At 50.1% G+C, this 18,741-nt stretch overlaps 1 protein-coding gene across 3 annotated transcripts in view; it reads right to left on the bottom strand.

The window, feature by feature from the left end:
* The window catches only part of LOC121149301 (monoacylglycerol lipase ABHD2), a 99,262-nt gene that overhangs the window by 4,158 nt on the left and 76,363 nt on the right, over positions 1 to 18,741 (bottom strand). For all 3 annotated transcript variants that reach the window (XM_040969811.1, XM_040969813.1, XM_040969812.1), the window contains exons 6-10: positions 13,910 to 14,093; positions 7,301 to 7,393; positions 4,290 to 4,400; positions 2,400 to 2,469; positions 745 to 829 (exon numbers count right to left, since the gene is read on the bottom strand). In XM_040969811.1, coding sequence (XP_040825745.1) covers positions 745 to 829; positions 2,400 to 2,469; positions 4,290 to 4,400; positions 7,301 to 7,393; positions 13,910 to 14,093 — 543 coding nt within the window. The remainder of the gene's footprint in view (positions 1 to 744; positions 830 to 2,399; positions 2,470 to 4,289; positions 4,401 to 7,300; positions 7,394 to 13,909; positions 14,094 to 18,741) is intronic.

The following is an 18,741-nucleotide window of genomic DNA, read 5'->3' as shown; positions in this document are numbered from 1 at the left end:
GTCCCACCCCCTTCCATCTTCCCTTTCAATTGCTATTTTATAGACTTCTTTGTGTCAGCACTAGAGCTGTGCAAGTTATTGTAGATGCACAAAGGAAATACGTGCCACTCTTGGTTCTCTCCTCACTGCCACACATGTGGACAAGCGGGCTGCCTCTGTCAGGGAGCCCGTGGAAGGATGGGATAGCGTTCATCTCCAACATATGCAGCCCCCATCCTGTGGGGGCTTTTTTCACTTTGCCATCCATCCCAGCGTAGGGCCACGAGAGGACCGGAGGTGTATTTAACACATGATGTGTGTGAGACCCAGCCCGAGGATTGCGGAGGGCAGGTGGCTTTGTTCTAGGGATTTGAAATGATGACGCGAAGGCTCCTGGAACCCTCGTGCTTCCTCTGCTACCCTCTTGCTGCTACTCAGTGCTTAACCTGAGCATGCAGTCATGCACTCTTGAAACTACACTTCCAAACTTAAAGCAGCCACAATCCCAAGGCATGGGTTTCACAGAACCTGGCTATGTCTTTGAGTGGTGGTCCTGTCCCGTACTGGTGGCGGGTAGCAGAAGGCTCTGCCCAGGCCCCCATCATAGCCACAGGACTATTAGGGACACCATCGCGAGTTGTACTTCCCCCCAAATGGCGTGGCCTCTGGGAGACCACGGCATAGTGAAGGGAACAGACTTGGCTGTGGTAATTTGCTGAGTGGACGGCAGGGTGGGCGGCAGGCGGGGAGGAGAGAAACCCTTACCTGAGAGAGATTTCGGAATGGTCAGCAGACTTTCATGCACTAATGGGTCGTCGGCTGCGTTGACTAGCATGAGAGGCACATAAATCTGCAACAAGAAAGTCAAGCAGAATTAAATGATTGGTTCCCCCTTTCAGGTCTCATTTGAGTTAAGGCTCAAGTTCACGGCTGAACATTATCTTAAAGGCAAAGAGAGAGGGTCACACAGCTCAGCTTGCCGAAGAGGTGGCACTGGGATGAGTTCCAAGTGCCTCTGTGATCACAGTCCGGCAGCAGGCATGTAGAGGACCCGGTAACACAGGGACCCCCCAGACTCCCGTGGAGAGAAAGAAAGAGAGAGAGAGAGAGAGAGAGAGAGAGAGAGAGAGAGAAGCCCTATGGCATCCACAGGCAAATACTGCCAACTAACCATGCCTTTTAGAAAATGCGACTTTGGGCCCAGCGCGATAACCTAGTGACTAAAGTCCTCTCCTTGCATGCGCCAGGATCCCATATGGCTGCCGGTTCTAATCCCAGCAGCCCCACTTCCCATCCAGCTCCCTGCTTGTGGCCTAGGAAGGCAATTGAGGATGGCCCAAAGCCTTGGGACCCTGCACCAGTGTGGGAGACCTGGAAGAAGCTCCTGGCTCCTGGCTCAGCTCTAGCCCTTGTGGCCACTTGAGGTGTGAATCAAGAGACGGAAGATCTTCCTCTCTGTCTCTCCTCCTCTCTGTATATCTGACTTTCTCAAAAAACCCACAAAAACCAAAAACCAAAAACCAACTCTTAAAAAACCCACAAAAAACGCAGCTTTACAGAGTCAGGTACCTATGAATTCAGTTTGTACTGGCAAAGAGGGCTTTCTAGAAGAATCTAGAAGTTGAAAGGAAGAGGAGAACTCTCTTGGCAGGGTTCCATTCAGCATTTAACAGAACAGTGATGGTACCACACTGGGAGGAATGGCTGATGTGACCGACAACACAACTACAATTTCCAATTATGTGCTCCCTGGGAGAAGAATGGGACAAACCAACAGAGGTGTACATGGACCGGGCTAATTGGGAAGTTACATATTTGTGTAAAAAGAGCAACTGTGTGAAGACAGATGGGAGAAATTGACTCAGTGGTGGCTCAAATAATAAAAAAAAATACATCAGGACTGTGGTTTGCTGTAAGCTTAAAAAGCAGCTTATTGTAGCTGCTAATAACTGCACTCATGCAGACCAGTTGCTAAACATACTTTGATCAAACAGAAGCACGTCTGTTTTACTCGGCTTGCCAGATTAGGGCAGGAATATGCAGTTCGGCTGTAGCATCATTCTAACAAAAAAATGCACAGTGACTCTGAGGTAAGTGTCCAAGGACGGCATGGGATCTAGGTGGATCTCCCTCCAGGGCAGAAACCAGGAAGGGTTGTGCTGTCAAAGGGAGACTGAGGGCAAACTGGGCTTCTCTCCGGATATGGGCACACCCTGGACTACAGGCGGCTCTGGGGTGAGCCTATGATGGCCACTGAATCTGAGCCAATCATGAATCCACGCAACAGAGTCAAGCGCTTCAAGCCAGGTTCTGGCTGCGCTTCCACCGACAGATTGAGGAGGAATATTCACACTGTGCACGCAGCTGTGCACGCAGCTGGATGGGGCGCCAGGAATTCCGAGCCGGTGCTGGCCACTTACCCGGTGCAGGTACCGCATACAGCTTTCCTCCTCGTAGTATTCCTTCAAGGAGTTATAGCCATGGAACTTCCTGCAGAACACACACACACACACACAAGGAAAGCACAAAACAACCTTTGTCACAAGGCTGCACTGCTGAGCCAATTATTATCCAGTTCCTGCACCAACATGTTGCATTAGTAGAGAATATAAAGGTCTCTTTCAAAGCTATGCATAGATTAAAAATCTTTTTGCCTCATAAGAAGTGTATCGGTTGGTTCCATTTTTCTTGTTTTTTTTTTTTTTTTTTTAAGTACCTTCGTAGACACAGGTAGCAGAGGTCGGTCTCAATGCTGCACTGGTTTTATTATTGCTTCTAATTCGGTACTAACTCATGTCAGTAGAACACAGGTAGGCAGCACAGACGGGGGCCAAGAGTTGGGGTTTGGGGCCTGGTGTGATGGCCTACTGGTTAAAATCCTCGTCTTGCACATGCTGGGATCCCATATGGGCACTGGTTCTAGGCCTGGCTGCTGTATTTCTCATCCAGCTCCCTGCTTGTGGCCTGGGTAGATGGCAGCCCAGAGCCTTGGGACCCTGCATCTGTGTGGGAGACCTGGGACACGCTCCTGGCTCCTGGCTTTGGAATGGCTCAGCTCTGGCCGTTGCAGCCACTTGGGGAGTGAACCAGTGGACACAAGATCTTTCTCTCTGTAAACCTACCTTTCCAAAAAAAATAAATCTTAAAAAAAGAAAAGTTGGGGTTTTGCAATCTGGATAAAATACTGGCTCCAGCACTTACTGCCTAAGTGACATGAGGCAAACGGCTCAGCTTTTTTGAACCTTGGTTTCCCCTCTGTGACACAGACTTGAAGACAGCAGCCATCACAGACACTGGCCAGCACAGTGACTCTGTGGTATCAGTTAGCTGTGATGCAGTTAATTTATCCTTTGATGCAGCCTAGAACCAGATATCACTGAATGGAGCATTCAAATTAAAAATGTTTCCTCCTCATTTGACACCACACCTAACCCCCTTAAGTGGGGGTGGATACCATTCATTCTCACTTTCTAAACATATCAGCAATTGCCTGGTTTTTCTATTTCATTTGAGAAACAATCAGCCTTTTTTAAGCTCCTTAGTGTGTGATGATGGCTCAAATCTCTGCAGGACAATACGCAGAGATCCCAAACGCCCTCGGGAGCCAAGGGCTGAACACCTGTTTCAGATCATGGCTCTTAGGATCGAAATGATCATTTCATAAGAAGGATGACCTTTTGAAAGAGAACTGATGAGTTCCGAGGTCAGCTCGACCTTTTCCAGCTCAGGCTGATCTCAGTTGGAAGCTGCTGTGACGGGAAAGAGGCCACTGTCAAGGCCGTGACTGCAGTTGCCCGGAAGGGCCTGGCAGGTGCAGAGGAAATGAGTGGGCAGGATTTGTGTCTTACAATCACAGAAGAGTCTTCACATCCCCAAAGAAAGAGGCTCTGTCAGTTTTGCTTGAAACCCACAGCCCTCTTGGACTGTTTTGTCTTTCTGCTTTTGACGGAGGCATTGAGAGAAGAAATATTTCCTTTTCTTCCAGCACAAATGCACATTCATGAGGCACCTGGTATCGGCTCTGGCTCTGAGGCAGGGCAGGCTGGGTGAGGGAAGCAGGGCTGGGCTTGCACCCTAGCTCCTTGGCTCGCACAGCCCCCCGCAGTGTCCCGGGCCAGATCCTTTCACTGGTTTCCAAGAGAAACTAGGAATTTGGATTAGTTTGTGAAATCCTGTTTTTAAATGTTGGATACTTAGTTAAAGAAGGGGAAAAAAAAATCCTTAAAGAGGGCGTGGCAAAGCCATTGTGCTGGGCACAGCTGGCCCCCTGCCCCAGGGCACAGCTCTTCCTCCCCGCCCTCCGGGCCTACCTCATCACGTTGTCATCAATCTGCATCAAGGAGGTTGCCGTGTAGAGCCGGCTCAAGTCTGTGTCCTCCAGGCTCTGGGGTTTCTTCACGTGGTCCCCAAAAAGGGCTTGCCTAGGAGGAGACACAAAAGTAGACAGGGAATAACAAGTGGAGGGGAATGAAGCAGAGCAGAGCAGGCTTCCTTGTCCAGAGGGAAGCCAGGAGAGATGGGTTTTCAGGTCGGAAATACTGAGATCCCTCCAGCCTGTATAACGCCCAGAGGACAAGCTTACACTTTGACTCTTGGAAAATGCCCGAGGGAGCAACACTGCCATCTGGTTTCCTTTCCAGAGGCAGCGAGGTACAGTAAGGACTTGGTCTGAGGCTAGCTGAACAGTACCCAGCCTTCTCCACAGGGGAAGGGGTCTCATGCTGGGCCCCTCTTTGGCATCTGTACTGACATGGTCCATTTGGCAGGGCCCCTCCTTTCCCTTCAGGAACTTGCTTATATTGCTCAACCATGAAGAGCTGGGCAAATCAGTCAATAGCTCTTCAACATGTTAGCTAAAAAGCTATACACACTTGCCCTGCCTAGGAGTATCAAACTCCATAGTTCTTCAAGTTCCTTATAAAAGGTGGCATACATAGTATGGGGCTGGTGTGGTGGCTCAACTGACTAATCCACCATCTGCAAATGCCAGCATCCCATATGGGCACTGGTTCATGTGCTGGCTGTTCCACTTCCGATCCAGCTCTCTGCTAATGATCTGGGAAAGCAGCAGAGGATGGTCCAAGTCCTTGAGATTCTGGACCCATGAGGAGACCTAGAAGAAACTCCTGGTTCCTGGCTTTGGATTGGCTTAGCTCTGCCCATTGTGGCCACTTTGGGAAGTGATCTAGCTGATGGAAGAACTTTCTTTCCTTCTCTCTGTAAATTTGCCTTTCAATGAAAATAAATAAAATCTTAAGGTGGGAAAGTATTGCATATGATTCAGGCATATCCTTCTGTATACCTCAAATCATCCTTTTATTATTCTTAATTCCTTATATAAAGTAAATGCTATGTAAACAGTTATACTGTATCAATTATAGAAAAATGACCCTTAAAATTCTGTTTATGGGATATTGCCTGAAATAGACAGATATGGAACCTATGGTTTCAAAGGGTCAATTGTTTCCAGGGATCCTCGAGGACAAGAGCCACTTTGAGAGGACGGCCACCTGGCAGGGGTCAAGGTGCACCCCAGGCCTCCCGACCAGCAAGGACTCTGGACTCTTTTTGGGGAAGGACCGGGTTCGTGCTTAGGTTTGGCGTTCTTTAGAGGAAGACAGATTACCGAAACTCAATGCTCCGGTGTCCATTTGCAACATCTCCAAAGGAACAGGACACATTTCTTTAGCATTTTTAAAAGATTAAGACAATTCTACCTATGGGATAGAATTCACAGCTTCAAGTTTCCCTAATACGCCTATTTGGCTTTCTGCTTTTGGCTTTCTGTAATTTCAGAAACATAAACACGCACAGGGCACCCACAGGACACCTCTAATTTGTGAAGAATTACACAAAACTGATTGGTAGTAAAACAAAGCCTTTGATCGAAAACTTTTCAAGGAGTCACTGCGATTGAAGTCAGGGTCTGGTGCAATAGCGTAAAGGCTAAAGTCCTCGCCTTGCATGTGCCAGGATCCTATATAGGCGCTGATTCTCATTCTGGCGGTACCACTTTCCATCCAGCTCCCTGCCTGTGGCCTGGGAAAGCAAAGACGGCCCAAAGCCTTGAGACCCTGCACCCACGTAGGAGACCCAGAAGAGGCTCTGGGCTCCTTGCTTTGGATTGGCTGAGCTCTGGGCTGTTGCGGCTGCTTGGGGAATGAATCAATGGATGGAAGATCTTCCTCTCTGTCTCTCCTCCTCTCTGTATATCTGACTTTGCAATAAAAATAAAATAAAATCTTTAAGAAAAAGAAAATTGAGGTTTTCCACATGAATGGCAGGAACCAACGACTTGAGCCAGCACTTGCCAGGGCATTAAAAGCTGGAGTCAGGAGTGGAATGGGGTGTTAAACCCAGGCACTGCAATACAGGACACCGCTATCTTAACCGGTGTCTTAAATGCTAGGCAAAATGCCAATCTGGGAATTACTGTGGATTCCAGAAAAGCAGAAGGGTGGACAGAAGACTTGAACTTGGTGCCAAGGGCTAGGCTTCACCACTTCTGGTAGGAAGAGATCTGAGCAAATCCCCAGAACCATCTGCGCCTCAGCTGAGCCACCTGCTGCCTGGTGCCCAGCACTCAGCAGTTGCTCCAACAACACAAGCTGCGGGTCAACAATTGCTTGTCAAAGCACAGGGGGACACAGTTTCCCCCTGTTTTTCACTTCCTTGTGAGGTCCTGTGGATGGGCCCATATGGGCTTCTCGCAGGGGAACCCCACAGGAGAGCAATCCGGGGGTGAGGGGCCCGAGATGGCGGGGGGAGGGTTCTGACAAGCAGTGTGAGGGAAGAGCAGTGTCTGTTGGGGCAGAGTGGTCTGGGGGAGAGCAGATGCCACTTGAGCCCCTGCGTGGCCCGCTCCAGCAGGGGGGGGGGGGATGAAGAAGTTGGAGATACAGTGATGACGGTGACCCTAGGGATAAAATCGCCCCTGTTCACTGACGGCTACCTCTCTGGCCGGTTCCGAGCAGGGGAGAAGTGGATGAGGAAGCTGAGAGTATGCAGAGGCTGCTTGCTGCGCTGGGCAGAATCCCAAGGGGCCAGCTCCAACTGAGCACTGATTCCCAGGCATGGAAGCATCCAAAGAAGGGAGGCCACCGGCAGTGAGGGCCAGTTCAGCTCTGTTCTGAGGACATGGTTCCTTCCCTTGGATTTACAGAGAACCAGCAAGAGAGGAAGCATTTTGTTTCCAGCCAACCATTGGAGAGTCCGCATCCCCCTAGCACTTCTCTACCTCCTTGCAAAGCAGGGGTCCCAGGTTTGACTGCCCTAGGAGCTCAGGGAGCAGCCGTCTCCGGACAGCCCAGAACAGGAGTACCTGTGGGAGAGGATGATCTTCTTCATGTTGTCAGCCATGAGGAAGTTGTAGAAGCGCCGGCACTGGTCCCACTGCATGAAGGTTTCCTGGGCCCTGAAAGAACCATGGTGAGAGTGAGGTGCATGGCTGGGAGATACAAGGAGCTGTCTGGAGGGGGTCTGGGGTGGTCTTGCCACCAAATGCAGAGCTGGAGGCGGGGGCGAGGGGGCTGCTTCCTCTGCCCTGCTATGGCCTTCGGCTGATATTGAGGCTTTTTGTTACAAAAAAAATTTATTTATCCAGGCTGGCATCATGGCTTAACTGGTTAATTCTCTACCTGTAAGCACAGACATCTCAAATGGGTGCCTGTTTGTGTCCTGGTGGCTCCATTTCTGATCCAGCTCCCTGCTTGTGGTGTTGGGAAAGGAATAGCAGATTGCCTAAATTTTTCAGCCCCTGCATCCGTGTGGGACACCCGGAAGAGGTTCCTCGCTTTGGATTGGCTCAGTTCTGGCTGTTGTGGCCATTTGGGGAGTGAATCAGTAGATGGAAGATGGTTCTCTCTGTGAATATGCCTTTCCAAATAATCTTTAAAAATATATTTATTTTATTTTATTAGAAAGCAGAATGACTGAGAGTGAGAGAGAGAGAGAGAGAGAGAGAGACCTCCGACACTCTGGTTCACTTCCCAAATGCTGGCCACAGCTAGATCCGGGTCAGGCTGACACCAGAAGCTCAGGACTCCATCTGGGTCTCCCACATGGATTGCCAGGGCCAAGCTCCTTGCCAGGGCCAAGATGCCTTGCACGTGCACTAGCAGCAAGCCAGATCAGAAGCAGGGCAGTCCTGATTTGAAGCTGCATTCTGACAAGGGATGGAGGCATCCCAAGCTGCACCTGAACTTGCCATGTCACAACCACAAAGCTCGACCCAGCACCGAGATGGATGTGTGATGTTCACGTATCTGCTGGAAGGAAGGAAGGAAGAAGGCTGGAAGGAACCACAACAGTGCAGTTGAAGGTGACCTGGCCAGGAACTCCTCTAGGGCCAGGCGGCACTGCTGTTTGCCAATGGCACTGCTGACACCTCCTACTAGCACCCTGGCCTTCCCAGTCACAGAAAGCTGTAGCTATCGTCATGCGGACCTTTTTCTGTTGGGCTTCGTACCTGCAGGTAAGGTTCCCTGGCTAAATGCCGGGCACACATGTAAGAAAGTAGGGGTGTGGGAAGTACCGTGCAGGAAAAACCCACTTAAAAAATGTTTTTTTTTTTCAGAGGCAAAAGAGAACTATAAAATCAGATCCTTCCACGTAAGCCTTTCAATGATCCTTCTACTACTGAAAGGGCAAGGTGAGAGGTCTTCATTGCCTTCTAGGCTCAGTGGGCGGGCCTGTCTGGCAAGACCCTGTCCAGAGCCTGTGAGTGCCCTGCTGCGGGTGGGTGAGGCTCTCCCCACCTGCCAGAGTCCTGGCTGCTGCAAGGAGAAGACAGCACAGCCAGCCTTGCGTTCAGACTGGCTTTGGTGACCAGCCTCTGCGCCCACACTGAGTACAGTGGCAGCTCAGCCCTCCCCACTCAAGGCTTCCTTGTGTTTGAATCCCAACACATGCTGCCGCCAGGTACACACTATGTACAGCAAAACTTCCCTGCTGGGATCTCAACTATATGGGACGCCAGCACTGGGGGAACAGGCTTAACATGCTTCACCACAGCACTGGCTCTGCGTTCACTACTTTTTTTTTTCTTTCTTTTTGACAATCTTTACATAGTTAATTCGGGCACAAAGGTTCAAGGGCTACAAGAAAGCGGATAAGACTATTATTTCCACAATTTTTTCCTGTATCTGGGGTAAAGGGGGAGATAAAGGGAGAAGCCCCACCCATCCCAGGTCCCTGATGTGCGGCATGCTCCAAGGGTCTTGCTCAAGTAGTTTTGATAGTTCAACAGTTCTGAATTGCTGCCAGTCTCACTACTCCAAGTACAAAGTCACTGCAGAATCCATTGCAGTTCACCTTAGAGTCTGTTTGTGCAGTTTTTGACTACCAACATATGGCTGGGGTAGTTGATTGACTTGTTCTGTCCTCTGTTGTGATGCCAGGTGTCCTCTGCAGGTTCCGATAGACTGCCATATCCTCCCTGTGCACCTGGTTATGCTCTCCACTGCTGTCTGAGCCTCTGAGGAGGCTGGGCTCTGGCACTTGCACTCCATGGCAGACCATGGAACCTGCACTTCTCTTCTTGATTAGGGTTGAGTCCAGCAGTTCGATGGGGGAAGATTCCAAAAGAAACTTTGTCTGAGGTGATCCCAGACCAGATTCCTGTGCACTCACTACTTTTAACATACATATCTTATCATGTTCTACATTTTTCTTGCTGTTTTAAAATAAAAACCTGCTTTAATTCCCAGAGTTGTTATAGTTCACACAGTTAGCCCTTCTGGGCACATGGGTAATTTCTAACATGGCCCAGCTCCCAGGGAGAAAGTGGACCCTCACAAATACACAGGCAATGCTAGACAGACTGGCCAGCTCAAGACAGGGCGCCTGCACTTTGAGGAGGGATGCTGGAGTCTCTGGAACCAGGGGACTCTGAGCAGAAGGCTTTTGGGCTGGCAGCTGGCTGCCCTTCGGGGAGAACCAGCCCAGGGACGGCTCATCACTCCCAGCTAGTTCTGCTTGGCAGTGGGAGATGAAGCAAGCCAGGTGTGTGAGCCAAGGGCCTCTGAGACCAGCCTGGCAGGCATTGTCAATTCTTCTGGAATGGTGGTGCACCCAGAGTGGGTGGCTGCCCTCCAGGTCCATTTTTTCTAAGGAAACAGCTTCCCTAAAGATATAGTCTTACAGAACAAATTCAAGTTCAAGGGTATATACGCAGTCTGTCATTTTTCTGGTTTCAAAAAAATTATTGACAAAAGACAACAATCCCTGTGCACTAAGAGTGCACGTGGCCAGAGAACAAACTCGGGCAGAAAAACTGAGCTGTTTTGCAGCCCAGAGTTTTGACAAAATTCATCAGGGCTTCCTCCCACTGTCCCCCACTGCCCACTCTGCTGCCCCTGTTGGGCTCTGATGCAAAATTACAGATTGTCCAAAGTTACTTTACAGATCTTCGGCCCTACGCTGACATTTCGGGACGGTACAACTCTGCGGAGGGATTTTTATTTATCTTAAAATTTTCCTTTTGTCATAAACTCGTTTACACAGTCTGGAGTTGACTCACTGAAAGCAGACGACAGAAACGCACAGAGCTCTGGGCAGGGAGAGTGACACCTGGCTCTTGCCTGGGGCAGGAAGGCCCCGATTAAGAAACACTGGGAAGGAAGCGCAGGTGGCCGTGACTTCCGGACATGAACACTGCCTCTCAGCCAACAGCCCCACTGGCATTAAGGATGGCAGTGAGTCGCTCACTATCCCGGCCATCCTGCAAGGGGCCTTAGGCTGCCACGTGCCCACCCTTCCCTCCATCCCAAATCCCTTCCTGGGGACGTCCTGGGCACCCACATGCCTACTGGGTAGTATATTACTAATATACTTTTGCTGGTTTGCAGTCTTATGATATTCTTATGTCATGAAGTGCTGTGAGTCTCTCCGACACAAACCACCCTTCATGCTCAAATCACAGCAATGCTTGTCTTTCCTTGATTGACCACTTCTGTACTGTGGGAATGTCGAACACTCGCTGAGGAAAGAACTGTTCTTGTCCGTCTCCTTTCCCTGGTCTCCATGCTCCACAAGGGCAGGGAGCTGGGGGAGGGCGCCACCTCATTATGTAGGAGGGGCTCCAGCTGCAGGAATCCATGAGTAATTCATCTATTTCTGCCTCTCGCATTCCTTTCTGGTCATTGCTCACAGCACAAAATTACTGTCCAGTTTTTCATGATCAAGTTTCAGTGGATTAACTAAATCAGAGAGTTGGACGGAATCTGATGGCCTGGACTCTTAAGGGCTAGCTAGCAGCCATCTGCACTGTGGGGGCAGGGGAAGGCCCGACGTGCCATGGGACTCTGGGGCACCTGTGTCCCTCACGGGTGGTACAGCACGTTCTGATGCCTGAGCTAGTTTAGCAGCGGCTATAGTTGGTTAACTATGGCAAGCAGGTGGCTGCTCTCTGGAGGATGTGTGCGGCTCTGGCTGTGGGGGAGGGAGGTCAGCTATCGAAACAAGAAGCCAGAGGGAGGGGAATCGCTGGGCAAGCTGCTCTCCAGACTCAGCTGGGAGGGATTTTCCAGAAGCACGAGTTCCTGAGTGACCTCTGCAGACAAGATCGGCCCTCTTGCTTTGCCGCTTTCCCAATGTTGTGAGGCTCTGCCCTCGAGCCTTGGCAGGGAAAAAGAAAAAGTTATACTGCTGTAAGGTATGGAGCTGTCATTCACTCGGTAGAGCTGGTTCCACTACTAGGACGATCCAAGCACCAGGGAGCCCCAGGCACAACCAGGCTTGTGGTATCCTGACCAGCCATCGACTCCCCTTGTTGGGGAGGGCACCATTTTAGCCCAGACATTAGAGGATCAAGTTGCTTCTTTTTTTTCCATATTGCAGGAGGCTGATGAGACAATAGATAATTATGTATATGAAGCTGTTGGAGTGCTCAAGAAAGGAGCTGTGTAGACTGCAAGATATAGATTCCAGTTCCTAGCTGCCTGACCCTTTGCAACCGTCAAACACGCCTTAATCTGTTGACTGAGCTGAGCACGCGCACTTGCCAACAGCAGATGGCGCTGTTGCAGCAAAATGAAATGAAGTGGCCATCAATTTCAGATTCTGGGCATTATGAAAACAAACTTGCCCTCTGTTCTCCTGTTTATCGTGTAGACGTTACTGAATACGAGGTCAGCGCTTACAGCAAATCCACAGCCACTGCTTCAGGAAGGAAATCGGGTTATTCCAATCCTGGAGAAGACAAAAGCTTGGCTGAAAATAGGACCAGCTGTGAGGCGAGTGCAGGTGAGGGCTCCGGCTCCCAAGGTCTGACTGGGCTGGCTCCTGGCTCACCTTCTTCTCAGTTCAGTTCTTAGGATGGGTCTTGGTTAATTTGCACATCTGGCCGTGAGTTGGGAGTTGAATATTTCTAATCAAGTGGAGACAAAGAAACCTGTGTGTTCCATCAGTTCCCTGGTGTGTGATGAGCAAGTTTCCTAACAGGAAGATGAGAGGCTAGCCTAGTTCTGCGGGGCCAGACCTGGAGAGATGTGAACAGTTCAACGCCAGCAGTCATCAGATGCAGATTCCTGAGGTCCCATGCCACAGCACCCGTGAATCACAGCCTGCAGCGATGGGCCTCAGAGGCCGACTTTGTAATCTGACACTCAGCTGTTCCTCGGCGAAGTGAAGACGGTCAGGCGTTCACCAGCCCATCCGCTGGGGTCCAGTGTCCACACCATGGAGGGTGACGACGACGAACAGCTAGTGACTGACATTCTGTGGCCCAGGCACTACTCCAAGCACATCAGTGTGACCCTCAGGATGGAGCCATGAGGTCTTCCTTTTCGTTTTTATAACACCTGCGTATCCCAGATGAGGAAATGGGAGCTCTTAGGCCTCGGCCCTGGAACCCAGGAGAGGTCTCTCCAGGGATGCTCTCATTGTCGCGTGGCACATTTAGATGTCCCCTTCTGGCCGGATCTGAGCCTCACAGAATGAGGATGAATTCTGGGCCCATGGTTAACTGTGGCATTTAGATAACGAGTTTCTACCAGAAACTTAACAAAACCAGATTAAAGTGAAGTGTGAGTAACGCAGGTGAGGTAAAAAAGGATTCCTTGATTAACTGTAAGGACCCTTCAGCCTTACACTGGGTCAACAAAGGAGTGTTTCTTTAAACTTTTCTGTGTGACTTGGATTTCCTTAAGAGTGCCCTAGTGGCGAGTCACACCTGTTTGCAATACAAATGATATCATGAAGAGTGTGGGTGCAGGAGAAATGAATGCCTTTTAAGACCCGAGCAGATGTCTGTGAATGTGAGCATATGCGGATCTGGTGTTGCACGTGTAAGAGTGTGTCAGGGTGCGTGTGAGACTGAACATGTGAGTGTACATGTGTGAGAATGAGAAGTGAGTCAGTGGAGTGTGAGAATACAGAAACGGAAGTGTGAGCAAGAGCAAGTGTGCATGTGAGCGTGAAGCCATGTGTTAGCACGAGTGTGGCGACTCGTGAGAGCTCGGGGACAGATCTTGAGGGGAAGCCAGAGCAGATGGCCCCGGGGGCAGGGCCTGGAGCAGCTAGGACCCGTCCTGCAGGGTGTCTGTGGGCAGGAGACCCACGGGCAAGAGCCAGGGTCTTCTGTGATAAATGGGCATAATGATAAGAGGAACGGGCAGTGGAAGGTGAGGACGCCGTTGGAGGGATTCCCGCAGACCCCGCTGGCTCTCCTCCGAGACTCAGCCCCTCTGCGGGGAGAAGCGGTGTGGGCTCCCACAGCCCAGCTCTCGGATCCTGGCTTGCCAGTCTTTTCTGTTCTCTCATTAGTCTGTGGTTGTGCCAAACCCCTGAAGCATGAACAGACTGAGTGACCTTCCAGAACCTTCAGGGAAACAGCAGCCGGGAAGAGGAGCTTTGCTTACTCAGACACAGATCTGAGCCCACAGTGCGGCGAGCCAGCTGAGGAGCCTGTTGGCGGGAGGGGAGGACTCACCTCAGTGCGCTGTACCCCTGGCACACGCTCACGCAGCACAGCACCTTTTCCTGGTTTGCCTGAGTTTCTCCCAGGTATTTGCACACGATGTTACCACCCAGGCTGAAGCCCACCACCACCAGCTGGGTCAGGGGATACATCCTCTTGATATAGTTCACCATGGCTCCAAACTCCCACGTGCAGCCTGTGGGCGAGAAGAGTATGACACTCAGTCATTGCAACAAATACTGGACACAGTGCAAGCGGGAGGATTAGTAAATAGGGATCCACGCAGATGGGGACTTTAGAAACGTCACGGAAAATGTCTATTATGAAAAATAAGTTTTACCCTTTAATTCCATTTTCCATAAAGCTTTTGGAGTATATATCCAAAGAGAGACAGACTGCTTTTTGGCTAGCCAGAGACACGCATGTAGGAATTAGAGAGAGGGCGCCTCTAGTGTCCATGCGCCAAGTATCACGTGTCTAGTTGATGTGCAATGTTCCTTTAACGGAGGGTCACAGGAAACCTCACAGAGACCAACTGACAGGGCTTGCCTAAGTACTCATGTTGACATGCGCATGTAGCAAAAGCAACAGCAAAACCTTTTGGGAGCAGCTTCTTAGGCTGTTAATTAGGACACTATGCCCAAGTGTAAGGTGACTCATGAGGGTCAGGAAAGCACCCAGCGGATGTGATTCATAGGATCTTTTTGTTAGCGTTGTGGAGGGATGGAGAGACCAAGTTGAGTCCAGAGGGACAGCCAGAATGCTCTGAGGGTGAGAGCGAAAGAGCCTTGGTGATGCAGGCACAGGGTGCCAGGGGAAGCAGGCCATTCACAAACACACACAGGAGGCCTCTGAGCAGCACGGTGTTTGGGCTGCTTTTCCCAGGCGGGGAATGATCTCAGCTGGGGTCCCCAGGGAAGGCAAGCCTTGGTACAAGTGGCAGCTCGTGAATGGCCTGGCACCAGACAGGCACGAGAGCAGCAGTGCAGTGGAGACGCGAGCTGCTGACAGCGGCGCCAGTTCCGACATTCCTCATACGGTCGGCAAACCACGACGCCATGACCTTTCCAGGCTGTGCATGTTTGTCTTCCTTTTTGAGTGGGATGCAGCTTAAGGCAGGCCAGCACAACTGCTTGCAGTGTGCAGAGTGCCCTGCAGGTGATGTTAGAGGCAGCCATTTGCGGGAGAATCACTGTCAGAGAAGTTGATTCCATAGGACACGGGTCAGGCCCAGGAATGGGCAGAAACGGTGTTTCTCTGAGTGGATAGATAATATGTATGGCAGTAAATTCAAATGCTGTAAAAGATGCAGTGAAGGGGCCACCACAGCTGGTAAGGCTACCACTTTGTGTTGCGTTGGCATCCCATACATGCTCGAGTCCTGGCTGCTCCACTTCTGATCCAGTTTCCCGCTAATGTACCTGGGAAAGCAGCAGAGGATGGTCCAAGTGCTTGGGCCCCTGCATCCAATGTGAGAGACCGAGAATGTTCCAGGCTGTGGACAGGCCCAGTTCTGGTTTTTGTGCTCATTTAGGGGATGAATCAGAGGATGGAAGATCCCTCTGTCTCCCCTCCACCTGTAACTCTTTCAAATAAATGTCTTTTTTTTTTTTTAATGCAATGAAGAGTTCATTTCCTACATTACTTTTAAACTAGCAGTGGTAGTATACACATTGTTTGGTGCCCTGCTTTATCCCTTTACAATATGTCTCACAAGCCTTTATGTATCAGTACACAGAAAGAATCTTGTTCTATTTTATTTCTATGAAGGTACAACTTATACACAGCAAAATACACAGTGTTCTGCATTTCCATCCAGGTAACCATTACTCATACCAAGATACAATCCCTTCCTGGTCCCTTGGAAGCCATCTCATTCCAGACAAAATGCCCTAGACTTGGATGAATGATTATAATACAAAGGTGCTGGGAGCATGGGGTCTTGGAAAATGGCAAAAAGTGCTTGAAACTAATAGGGAGGGCCCGGTGTGACAGCCTAGCAGCTAAAATCCCTCACCTTGAACGTGCCAGGATCCCATATGAGTGCCAGTTTGTATCCTGGCAGCCCTGCTTCCCATCCAGCTCATTGCTTGTGGCCTGGGAAAGCAGTAGCGGACAGCCCAAAGCCTTGGGACCCTGCATCTGCGCAGGAATCCTGGCTTTGGATTGGCTCAGCTCCGGCCGTTGTGGTCGCTTGGGGAGTGAATCATTGGACGGAAGATCTTCCTCTTTGTCTCTCCTCCTGTGTATCTGACTTCCTAACAGGGAAACCAGGAGCCAAGAGCAACACCTTCTCAACACGGTCAGACTGGGCTCTGCGCTGGAACGAGGCACATTTCTCTCCAGTGAGCTAGCAGATGGTACAGTCTCCTAGTTTTTTCCCTGCAGCACCCAGCTGAGACTGGGAGGGTCTGCAGGCCTTTAACGAAGAGCTGATTGGCTGAGTGCAGTCTCATGGCTCCTAGACACTCTCCAGGAGGATCAAAAAGCCAGGATGGAGGGAACTTTGGACCTTTGACCTTGGAATTTGAACTGCCAGACTTCTAGCCCAGGTTTGGCCAGACTCATCTAAGGAATAGCGTATCTCTAAACACTGGAATTAAAAGGGGGAGTTGAGATGTCAGAGGGAGGTAGTGGCGGTCCTGAAACACGTGTAGCTGATGCTACAGATGCTCTTTCGCACAGCAAGTGAACACGTAAAAATTCCATCAGGGACACTGACTCACCTGCTCAGGTCATGAGCGACCCTAAAACCAGGGTCTTACAGGAGCAGCTGGGCTTCAAGGCTGAGGGAGGGCCCTTGTGGCCAGGCTGCACCTGCTCTCAAATCATCTCTGACGACAGGCAAGTCTTGAGGCATGAGAGAAACCCAGTTTTCCAGATCCCTGCTGGAGGGTTAGAGCTCCAGGAGTAGGATGGGGCCTGGGAGTGTGTACTTTTAACAAACTCCCAGGATGAAATTTTATCATGAGGGAACTTGGGAACATTACCAAACCGTACTGAATCTGTGGCCTCGGAAAGCAGTGTGATAACACCTATTTATTCATGCTTTTTAAAAAGCACAGCCCTGGGCCTGGCGGAGTGGCTTAGCGGCTAAAGTCCTCGCCCTGAACGTGCCGGGATCCCATTTGGGCGCCAGTTCTAATCCCAGCAGCTCCACTTCCCATCCAGCTCCCTGCTTGTGGCCTGGGAAAGCAGTCTAGCATGGCCCAAAGCCTTGGGTTCCTGCACCTGCTTGGGAGATCTAGAGGAAATTCCTGGCTCCTGGCTTCGGATAGGCGCAGTATCGGCTGTTGCGCTCACTTGGGGAATGACCCATCGGACAGAAAATCTTCCTCTCTGTCTCTCCTCCTCTATGTTTACTATGTTTATCTGACTTTCCAATAAAAAATAAACAAATCTTAAAAAAGAAAGCACAGTCCTGTGCTCACTTTGGCAGCATATGAACTAAAAAAACAAACAAACAAAAAAACAAACCACAGTCCTGGGCCCAGTGCGGAGGCCTAGTGGCTAAATCCTGGCCTTGCAACTGCTGGGATCCTATGTAAGCACCGGTTCGTGTCTTGGCTGTTCCACATCCCATGCAGCTCCCAGCTTGTGGCCTGGGAAGGCAGTAGAGGACAGCCCAAAGCCTTGGGACGCTGCATCCACATGGGAGCCCCAAAAGAAGCTCCTGGGTTCAGACCAGCCCAGCTCTGGCCATTGAGGTCATCTGGGGAGTGATCCAGTGGATGGAAGATCTTTGTCTCTCCTTCTCTGTGAATCTGCCTTTCCAAGAAAAACAAATCTTAAAAAAAGAAGAAGAAGAAGAAGAAGAAAAAGCGCAGTCTTTTTGTCTAGCAATTCCACTTTAGGGGACCTCCTGCTGCAGGTGTACTTGTACATGTGTGCACAGATATATGTGCAAGAGCGTTCCCTGCAGCGCTGTTGGCAGCAGCACAGGATTGGAAGCTACCTAAATTTCCATCTGAGTGAAGCGACTCATCACTGCTGTGGATAGGGAGGACACAGAGTCCCGTGCGGAGGTGTGCTGTGGCGCCAGTTCCCTGAGGGACAAGAACAGGAGGCAGACAGTGGGGATGGTACCATCTCCTGAGTGGGCTCGGGTGCTAGAGCGATGAGACATGCCTACACATCTGATAGAATACTTGCTGGGGAGAGAGATGGGCTTAGCATGGGACAGAGAATTTGGTACTGTTTAAATTATCATTATTATTATTTTTACTATGTTGTCTACATGACTTTTTTTTTTTTTTTTGGAAAGGAGAGACAGAGAGGAAGATCTTCCATCCGATGGTTCACTCCCCAAGCAGCTGCAATGGCTGGAGTTGAGCCAATCTGAAGCCAGGAGCCAGGAGCTCTTCTGGGTCTCCCACACGGGTGCAGGGTCACAAGGCTTTGGGCTGTCCGCTACTGCTTTCCCAGGCCACAAGCAATGAGCTGGGTGGGAAGTGGGGCCACCAGGATTAGGACTGGCACCCATATGGGATCCCGGCGTGTGCAAGGCAAGGACTTTAACCACTACACTATTGTGTCAGGCCCACCTACATTACTTTTCAAAATTTTTATTTATTTATTTATTTTTTATGATACAGTTCCATAGGCTAAGGGTTTTCCCTTTCCCCCCTTTAGATTCCCCTCTTTTCAACTGTTTCCCCTATATTATTATATATTTTTTTAAGTTTTATTTATTTGTTTTAATTGTTATTAACATTGTATTATGTGATACAGTTTTATAGGCACTGGGACTCCCCCCACCCCTCCCACAACCCTCCCCCCAATCCCCTATATTATTATAATAGCACTGTTTTTCAGCAACAGTCACAAGTCCATCATTCTGATAT

The sequence above is a fragment of the Ochotona curzoniae genome, unplaced genomic scaffold, assembly GCF_017591425.1.
Source record: "Ochotona curzoniae isolate NIBS_2020 unplaced genomic scaffold, NIBS_Ocur_1.0 scaffold_4701, whole genome shotgun sequence".
NCBI lineage: Eukaryota > Metazoa > Chordata > Mammalia > Lagomorpha > Ochotonidae > Ochotona > Ochotona curzoniae.
This window is presented reverse-complemented; position numbering and strand designations above follow the sequence as displayed.